Genomic DNA, 10,455 nt, shown 5'->3' with positions numbered 1-10,455 from the left:
TGAAGAGGTTGATCATTGACCCGTTGTGTAACTGTCATTTTGCGCTGTGTTGTTTACGCTCATGATGGAGTGCTATGTGGAGCTGTCTCTGGCTGGCTCAGATCATTTGTTGGCTCAGTTTTGACAATGCAGGACAGGAGCTCATGGGCCTATACGTTCAAATAAAAAAAAAAATACTCTTATTACTTGCTCTGTATACTCTTACTCTCTTACAGAGGTGTAGCCTAAATATATTGAAAATACACAAGCATATGAAATAATACGAGCGCACCCATTATGCACGCTCAAAGGCACGTCCCATCCGGAGCGTTTTTTTTTTTTTTTTAACACCGCCCCCTCTGATAAACTGATCACCCCCTGAATATTTCAATTCTGGCGCCGGGCCTGCATTAGCCACTTTTGACATCTAGCTAAGTCACGTGTTATTGAGTATAAAGGGGTCTACATACATTAAAAAGACATACAGTTGCTGAAATTGTGTTTTACAGGACGTGGTATATTTGCAAAAGGCCCAATCTGCAAAGGAGACTTTGTTGTCGAGTATAGGGGAGATATGATAAGCGATGCAGAAGCTCAAAGAAGAAGAAAACTTTACAATCCAGTGTGTGCTGCATTTATGTTTGCTTTCAACTGGAGAGGAAAAACATGGTGGTAAGATTTGAAGTTGCAGCTAATACTCTTCCTCTTCCATGTCCCACTGTTCTACACTAGTCTTTGTGAGGCTGTGGTTTTGGGGTGATGCTGTGTATGTACACTAATCACCCTTTCCTGTCTTTTTAAGTATTGATGCCTCTACAGAGGACGAGTCGTTTGGCCGGCTGGTCAACGACGATCACCAAAGCCCAAATTGTCGGATGAAAAGAATCGATGTGGATGGCAAACCACATCTGTGTTTGTTTGCCATAAAAGACATTGATGAAGGGGAAGAAATTCTGTACAACTATGGGGGTGATGACTGCCCATGGAGAGCACAGGTATGTTGCATAGTAAACATCATCTATTACGCAGGTTAAATACATTACACTAATATTGATTTATCTCATCTCATCTCATTATCTGTAGCCGCTTTATCCTGTTCTACAGGGTCGCAGGCAAGCTGGAGCCTATCCCAGCTGACTACGGGTGAAAGGCGGGGTTCACCCTGGACAAGTCGCCAGGTCATCACAGGGCTGACACATAGACACAGACAACCATTCACACTCACATTCACACCTACGGTCAATTTAGAGTCACCAGTTAACCTAACCTGCATGTCTTTGGACTGTGGGGGAAACCGGAGCACCCGGAGGAAACCCACGCAGACACGGGGAGAACATGCAAACTCCGCACAGAAAGGCCCTCGCCGGCCATGGGGCTCGAACCCGGACCTTCTTGCTGTGAGGCGACAGCGCTAACCACTACACCACCGTGCCGCCCTATTGATTTATCTATTTTACTAATAAAAGTAAAATGTAGTATAAGAATAAAATACATGCTTAAATAAACCCACTATCAAGTATTACTAGTATTACCAAGTGTTTAGTTTAACAATAATTTTAATGCCATTTTCTACAACCAAGTGAAATTATAAATTCTTATACAGAAATATGAAGTCCACAAATGATCAATGTTGTGTAATTTATTTTCACTGATTCATTCAACTCATTCATTTTCTGAGAATATACTGTACAGGATGAATATTAGAGGCAAGACTGGATAGCAGTATATTGCTACTAATGAAGTAACACACAAAAAAGTCAATCAGTACTAATTCATGAATAATGTTTGCAGGATGCCAATGATACAAATGTGGATTTAAAGGCTTCACTGGGCAAACACAACATCAAAAATAAAAAAAAAAAGGTATATTTTGTATCAGGCACCCAGAGAAATCAAATGGTTACCATCACATGATTGACTTCAAATTGCAAATACTAAAGTAGACACTTGATATTTCAAATTTGTAATAACTTGTGTTTATAGACCACCAGAACTGCAAAAAGGACCACGACAGTGAAGAACTCTCACCCTTCTGTCTTGTCAAAGAATCCATTGGATGATGCAACTGGCCAACAGAACAACTGTCGACAGGTAATTTTAGGTTCATCATTTAAATACTTATACAGTATCTCTCTGTCTTTTTATTTTAGTTTGTATTATTATGGTCTGTAAAAGTAATGGCATCACAAATTAGAAATAGCTAATTTTTTTGATGACTAATACATGTTCATCATACATCTCATCATAGAGATTTCCCTAAACAACACAATGTTTAGCTCTTTTAGACAATTAAAATGAGGAAACAAGCCTATTTTGATATTTATCAATTATGAATCAATTATGAAAATGCAAAGTTTTTAATATAATGAACAGAAGAAGCTTAGTGTTAGCAGAATACTTGGGCTACATTTTAGACATCTGTCTCCTGTTATATTCTGAAATACTGTCATTATGAAATATGTGTTCACAGATAACCAGTGTTGAAGTAAATACAATGATGGTGGAGCATTCTCCTTTACTGGTGTCCAGCTGTCAGATGGATGATGCTAATGGTCCAGAGAGTAGCCTTGAACAGGTATTTTCAAATTCATCACTTCCTACAAATTCAACACAGATACAATCCTAAAACACTTCCATGTGTTATTTCTGTGTTGTTTAGCTATTTCAGAATGAGAAAATATGGCTATTTTCATGGTTAAGTATGAATTATCACAACACAGTGTTTAATGTAATACATTTATAGAAGCTTAGTGTTAGGAAAGCATATAGGTTACATTTTAGCAAACACTAACACTTTTTTCTTTGTTTATTATCTATTGTCTATGTCTGCATGCAATTGATGACGTGATTTTTGTCAGAAGTTGCAGTCATTATATATCCATCTACTGTTACATATGCAGTTTATTTATTGTGAATTTCTCCTGAAGTTATATTCTGAAATATTGTCATTATGTAATATGCGTTCACAGATAACTAGTGTTGCAGTAAACTCAATGATGGTCGAGGACTCCCATCCTTTGCTACTGTCTAAAGGTCAGATGGATGATGTTACTGGTTCACAGAGTAGCCTTGAACAGGTATTTTCAAATTCATCACTTCACATACCATCCTACAGTCTGTCCATGTGTTGGTTATTTATTGTTTAGCTATTTTAGACAACTAAAATGAGAAAATGAGGCTATTGTGATGGTTATTACAGATGTCTCCTGTTGTTATATTCTGAAATAATGACATTGTGTAATATGTGTTCACAGATAACTAGTGTTGCAGTAAATTCAATGACGGTCAAGGACTCCCATCCATTACTACTGTCCAAAGGTCAGACGGATGATGCTACTAGTTCACAGAGTAGCCTTGAACAGGTATTTTCAAATTCATCACTTCAAACACCATCCTACAGTCTGTCCATGTGTTGGGTATTTGTTGTTTAGCTATTTTAGACACCTAAAATGAGAAAGTAAGGCTGTTGTGATGGTCACTAAGTATGAATTATCCCAACACAGTGTTTAATGTAATACATTTATAGAAGCTTAGTGTTAGGAAGACATGTAGGTTACATTTTGGCTACCATTCACACGTTTTTCTTTGTTTATTATCACATTCTAGACAATTACGGCGTCCCCACAGAACACATTCACATCTAGCACAATTTCACACACTTTTCAAAGAAAACCTGTGTGAAAAATTTAGCATAGTGCGTCCCCATAGTGAACTGTCCAATAGTGTGTGAAATGTCCCCGCAGTGGCTGTTTGAGAATGTGTGTATATGTATATATAGAACTTTGCTGTTAGGAAAGTACTACTTTAATACAAATTTGTTATTTATCTCTCAAGTCAGGTCTATGTCGGCATGCATTTCACATCAGAGTTTTGTCTGAAGTTGCAGTCATTATGTATCCATGTAGTCTTGAATTTAGAGTTTATTTTTTGTGATTTTTTTTTTCCTGTTATATTCTGAAAATATCGTTGTTATGTAATATGTGTTCACAGATAACTAGTGTTGCAGTAAATTCAGTGATGGTCGAGGGCTCTCATCCTTTACTGCTATCCAAAGGTCAGACGGATGATGCTACTAGTTCAGAGAGTAGCCTTGAACAGGTATTTTCAAATTCATCACTTCAAATACCATCCTACAGTCTGTCCATGTGTTGGGTATTTGTTGTTTAGCTATTTTAGACACCTAAAATGAGAAAGTAAGGCTGTTGTGATGGTCACTAAGTATGAATTATCCCAACACAGTGTTTAATGTAATACATTTATAGAAGCTTAGTGTTAGGAAGACATGTAGGTTACATTTTAGCCACCACTCACACGTTTTTCTTTGTTTATTATCACATTATTCTAGACAATTACGGCGTCCCCACAGAACACGTTCACATCTAGCACATATTCACACACTTTTCAAAGAAAACCTGTGTGAAAAATTTAGCATAGTGTGTCCCCATAGTGAACTGTCCAATAGTGTGTGAAATGTCCCCGCAGTGGCTGTTTGAGAATGTGTGTGTATATGTATATATAGAACTTGGCTGTTAGGAAAATACTACTTTAATACAAATTTGTTATTTATCTCTCAAGTCAGGTCTATGTCGGCATGCATTTCACATCAGAGTTTTTTTTAAGTTGCAGTCATTATGTATCCATGTAGTGTTGCATTTAGAGTTTATTTTTTGTGATTTTTTTTTCCTGTTATATTCTGAAATATTGTTGTTATGTAATATGTGTTCACAGATAACTAGTGTTGCAGTAAATTCAGTGATGGTCGAGGGCTCTCATCCTTTACTGCTATCTAAAGGTCAGATGGATGATTCTACTAGTTCAGAGAGTAGCCTTGAACAGGTATTTTCAAATTCATCACTTCAAACACCATCCTACAGTCTGTCCATGTGTTCGGTATTTATTGTTTAGCTATTTTAGACACCTAAATGAGAAAGTAAGGCTGTTGTGATGGTCACTAAGTATGAATTATCACAACACAGTGTTTAACGTAATACATTTATAGAAGCTTAGTGTTAGGAAAACATATAGGTTACATTTTAGCCACCACTCACACTTTTTTCTTTGTTTATTATCACATTATTCTAGACAATTACGGCGTCCCCATACAACACGTTCACATCTAACACACTTTCACACACTTTTCAAAGAAAACCTGTGTGAAAAATTTAGCATAGTGCGTCCCCATAGTGAACTGTCCAATAGTGTGTGAAATGTCCCCGCAGTGGCTGTTTGAGAATCTGTGTATATGTATATATAGAACTTGGCTGTTAGGAAAGTACTACTTTAATACAAATTTGTTATTTATCTCTCAAGTCAGGTCTATGTCGGCATGCATTTCACATCAGAGTTTTGTCTGAAGTTGCAGTCATTATGTATTCATGTAGTGTTGCATTTAGAGTTTATTTTTTTGTGATTTTTTTCCTGTTATATTCTGAAATATTGTTGTTATGTAATATGTGTTCACAGATAACTAGTGTTGCAGTAAATTCAGTGATGGTCGAGGGCTCTCATCCTTTACTAATATCTAAAGGTCAGACGGATGATGCTACTAGTTCACAGAGTAGCCTTGAACAGGTATTTTCAAATTCATCACTTCAAACACCATCCTACAGTCTGTCCATGTGTTCGGTATTTATTGTTTAGCTATTTTAGACACCTAAATGAGAAAGTAAGGCTGTTGTGATGGTCACTAAGTATGAATTATCACAACACAGTGTTTAACGTAATTCATTTATAGAAGCTTAGTGTTAGGAAGACATGTAGGTTACATTTTAGCCACCACTCACACTTTTTTCTTTGGTTATTATCACATTATTCTAGACAATTACGGTGTCCCCATAGAGCACGTTCACATCTAGCACACTTTCACACACTTTTCAAAGAAAACCTGTGTGAAAAATTTAGCATAGTGTGTCCCCATAGTGAACTGTCCAATAGTGTGTGAAATGTCCCCGCAGTGGCTGTTTGAGAATGTGTGTGTGTATATGTATATATAGAACTTGGCTGTTAGGAAAGCACTACTTTAATACAAATTTGTTATTTATCTCTCAAGTCAGGTCTATGTCGGCATGCATTTCACATCAGAGTTTTGTCTGAAGTTGCAGTCATTATGTATCCATGTAGTCTTGAATTTAGAGTTTATTTTTTGTGATTTTTTTTTTTCCTGTTATATTCTGAAAATATCGTTGTTATGTAATATGTGTTCACAGATAACTAGTGTTGCAGTAAATTCAGTGATGGTCGAGGGCTCTCATCCTTTACTGCTATCCAAAGGTCAGACGGATGATGCTGCTAGTTCAGAGAGTAGCCTTGAACAGGTATTTTCAAATTCATCACTTCAAACACCATCCTACAGTCTGTCCATGTGTTGGGTATTTATTGATTAACCATTTTAGACACCTAAAATGAGAAAATAAGGCTGTTTTGATGGCCACTAAGTATGAATTACCACAACAAAGTGTTTGATGTAAGACATTTATAGAAGCTTAGTGTTAGGAAAACATGTAGGTTACATTTTGGCCACCATTCACACTTTTTTCTTTGGTTATTATCACATTTTTCTAGACAATTACGGCGTCCCCATAGAACATGTTCACATCTAGCACAATTTCACACACTTTTCAAAGAAAAACTGTGTGAAAAATTCAGCATAGTGTGTCCCCATATGGAACTTTTGAACAGTGTGTGAAATGTCCCCGCAGTGGCTGTTTGAGAATGTGTGTACTGTATATGTATATATAGAACTTAGCTGTTAGCTTAGCTGTTTACTGTTTAGACTAAACTTAAACTTATTAAGGCCTTTAACAAAAGAGTATGTGAACGCTTAAATATACCCTGCTGTCCTGCTTACTTACTAGAAGTAATACATTTCATATAAACAGTTGTTCTTTTCCTATTTCTCTATTATTACAAAAAAAGATGTTCTAAAATCGATAAAAATTGCTTGTGTTTACAGATTTTTACAGAGCCTGAATATGTACAATAACGTGATCTCAGTGAGGTGATTATTCCCTTGCCTATATTAGCAGTGATTACAATTGATCTCTTAATGTTATATAATAATAATAATAATAGCAAATACAACCCTGATTCCAAAAAAGTTGGGACAAAGTACAAATTGTAAATAAAAACGGAATGCAATAATTTACAATTATTTTTTTGTCAATTTTGCTCACCAATTGACATTGGAGCAGTATTGCAAAAAAATGTTTTATGGCCCGTCACACTGCTCCTATATGTAGTACAATTTACAGCATCCATGGACACCACATCAGTGAATGTATGTCTACAAAAATGGCAAAACCTAAGCTTTTAAATGCTGATGGCCTCACATCTGTCCAAAATGATATTTGAAATGGAATAGAAAAAGAAAGTACAGTATAGTAACTTTTGGGCCACCCTGTATTTCTGAATATGTTGAATTTTTAATTTGCTTTCCATAGAACCATTAGCAGGTGAGGCTTCGCCTCCGATTGAGAGGAATGAGTCAACATCACCAAAGAGACGCAAACCAGTGTCAGATCATGAGATAACTTCAAGTGCCAGCACTGTGAGGCCTTCCTCCAAGGGTAAAGAAGGTATATATTCTTTTGTATATTAGCAGTGATTACAATTGATCTCTTAATGTTATATAATAATAATAATAATAATAGCAAATACAACCCTGATTCCAAAAAAGTTGGGACAAAGTACAAATTGTAAATAAAAACGGAATGCAATAATTTACAAATCTCAAAAACTGATATTGTATTCACAATAGAACATAGACAACATATCAAATGTCGAAAGTGAGACATTTTGAAATTTCATGCCAAATATTGGCTCATTTGAAATTTCATGACAGCAACACATCTCAAAAAAGTTGGGACAGGGGCAATAAGAGGCTGGAAAAGTTAAAGGTACAAAAAAGGAACAGCTGGAGGACCAACTTGCAACTCATTAGGTCAATTGGCAATAGGTCATTAACATGACCTGGGTATAAAAAGTATGACTGGCTCTCAGAAGTAAAGATGGGAAGAAGATCACCAATCCCCCTAATTCTGCGCCGACAAATAGTGGAGCAATATCAGAAAGGAGTTCGACAGTGTAAAATTACAAAGAGTTTGAACATATCATCATCTACAGTGCATAATATCATCAGAAGATTCAGAGAATCTGGAAGAATCTCTGTGCGTAAGGGTCAAGGCTGGAAAACCATACTGGGTGCCCGTGATCTTCGGGCCCTTAGATGGCACTGCATCACATACAGGCATGCTTCTGTATTGGAAATCACAAAATGGGCTCAGGAATATTTCCAAAGAACATTATCTGTGAACACAATTCACCGTGCCATCCGCCGTTGCCAGCTAAAACTCTATAGTTCAAAGAAGAAGCCGTATCTAAACATGATCCAGAAGCGCAGACGTCTTCTCTGGGCCAAGGCTCATTTAAAATGGACTGTGGCAAAGTGGAAAAGTGTTCTGTGGTCAGACGAATCAAAATGTGAAGTTCTTTATGGAAATCAGGGACACCGTGTCATTCGGACTAAAGAGGAGAAGGACGACCCAAGTTGTTATCAGCGCTCAGTTCAGAAGCCTGCATCTCTGATGGTATGGGGTTGCATTAGTGTGTGTGGCATGGGCAGCTTACACATCTGGAAAGACACCATCAATGCTGAAAGGTATATCCAGGTTCTAGAGCAACATATGCTCCCATCCAGACGACGTCTCTTTCAGGGAAGACCTTGCATTTTCCAACATGACAATGCCAAACCACATACTGCATCAATTACAGCATCATGGCTGCATAGAAGAAGGGTCCGGGTACTGAACTGGCCAGCCTGCAGTCCAGATCTTTCACCCATAGAAAACATTTGGCACATCATAAAACGGAAGATACGACAAAAAAGACCTAAGACAGTTGAGCAACTAGAATCCTACATTACACAAGAATGGGTTAACATTCCTATCCCTAAACTTGAGCAACTTGTCTCCTCAGTCCCCAGACGTTTACAGACTGTTGTAAAGAGAAAAGGGGATGTCTCACAGTAGTAATCATGGCCTTGTCCCAACTTTTTTGAGATGTGTTGTTGTCATGAAATTTAAAATCACCTAATTTTTCTCTTTAAATGATACATTTTCTCAGTTTAAACATTTGATATGTCATCTATGTTCTATTCTGAATAAAATATGGAATTTTGAAACTTCCACATCATTGCATTCTGTTTTTATTTACAATTTGTACTTTGTCCCAACTTTTTTGGAATCGGGGTTGTAGATGGACTCATAAAAAGAAACTTTACATGCTTTTACTGACCATATTGCATATTTGTATGCTTGTCACCAGTTACATAAATGTGTGTTCTTACTTTCTGAAGCTGTTACTCAAACTCAGGCTAAAACTGGCTAAAGCCATCACCATCATATTAGACATCACAATCACTATCATTATTCTTTGAAAACCACTGCACTACATATAAGGATATTACCATACTACATGATATAAGATGAATTAATCTAAAATATTGACATGAACAGGACTGCACTATAATCAAATGTAACAATTAAAACAATTTGTATGACTTGTAGTATACTAATCTTTTTCCCTAATGATGAGCAGAAGGTAGAAATTATTGTTAGACTGACAATATTTTAGTTCTATTCAGAGTAAAAAAAAAAATCTATTTAAGCTTAGAATGTTCACCTGTTGATAGAGAACTTCAGATAGTATTTCCAGCACTCACTCTTTCTTTTCAATTCTTTAGCATATCAAGGCAGAGCTACCCAGAAGAAAATGCCCTGGCAGCAGAAAGAGGTACAGGCGGTAGAAAGGCATATGAAGCGCTTCATCACATCTTGCATTGTACCAGCAAAGAGCGACTGTATGAAGTGTTTGAATGCTGAGCCAGAAGCTCTTAAGAACCGAGAGTGGCAACACGTGAAATTCTACATTTACAACCGCATTACATCCTACAAAAGGAAAATACAATGCAAATAGTGTGAAGATTACCAACTTTATGGTATGGCAGTTTTTGTTCACTTTCATATGCCTCTGCAAAATTCACATTGAAGGATGTCTTTGTATTTCATAAAGGGAATGCCCTTTTTGTTTACATGTTAACTGAGTTATTTGTTTACACTAGTGTCAGTAAAGACACACTGAATATTGTTTAAATTTTTCATAAGTGACTTTCCTTTTTTAAACTCAGGTAGCTAAACATTCAGAAGATTGATGTTACTTCAACTTCAATTGTTCATGTTTGTAAAGTTAAACACATTAAAAGTTGACATGAGCAATACAAATTTGACTTTAATGCATTTGATAGTACTGTGTTATGTGTATTGTGACTGCAATTAGTGTGCCTAAATCATATTATTTTGGAAAACTGTCACGGAACAAACAGGAGAGGAGATCAATTGCGCTCAAACCACAGTTTATTAATAACAGGGGAAAAGGGAGTTGGGAGAATGTGTGTGGGTGAAGTCCAGTGGCAGGAGAACT

The 10,455-nt window shown here is 36.6% G+C and overlaps 1 protein-coding gene and 1 long non-coding RNA gene across 3 annotated transcripts; both read left to right on the top strand.

Moving 5' to 3' along the window:
• Positions 1-854: 854 nt before the first annotated feature.
• LOC132890325 (uncharacterized) lies at positions 855-5,450 on the top strand. The gene is made up of 9 exons (XM_060927137.1): positions 855-974; positions 1,771-1,842; positions 1,963-2,070; positions 2,450-2,554; positions 2,949-3,056; positions 3,234-3,341; positions 3,970-4,077; positions 4,708-4,771; positions 5,443-5,450. Exons 1-9 carry the CDS (start codon positions 855-857, stop codon positions 5,448-5,450), a joined length of 801 nt encoding a protein of 266 aa, XP_060783120.1.
• Positions 5,451-5,481: 31 nt separating this feature from the next.
• LOC132889990 (uncharacterized) lies at positions 5,482-10,073 on the top strand. Of its 2 annotated transcripts, XR_009655123.1 has the most exons (5): positions 5,482-5,550; positions 6,186-6,293; positions 6,932-6,976; positions 7,419-7,553; positions 9,719-10,073. It is a non-coding gene; the product is annotated as an uncharacterized LOC132889990 (long non-coding RNA). The 2 variants fall into 2 exon arrangements; XR_009655124.1 differs by lacking the exons at positions 5,482-5,550; positions 6,186-6,293; positions 6,932-6,976 and adding an exon at positions 7,168-7,255.
• The last annotated feature ends 382 nt before the right edge of the window (positions 10,074-10,455 follow it).

Source organism: Neoarius graeffei, chromosome 8 (assembly GCF_027579695.1).
Source record: "Neoarius graeffei isolate fNeoGra1 chromosome 8, fNeoGra1.pri, whole genome shotgun sequence".
NCBI lineage: Eukaryota > Metazoa > Chordata > Actinopteri > Siluriformes > Ariidae > Neoarius > Neoarius graeffei.
This window is presented reverse-complemented; position numbering and strand designations above follow the sequence as displayed.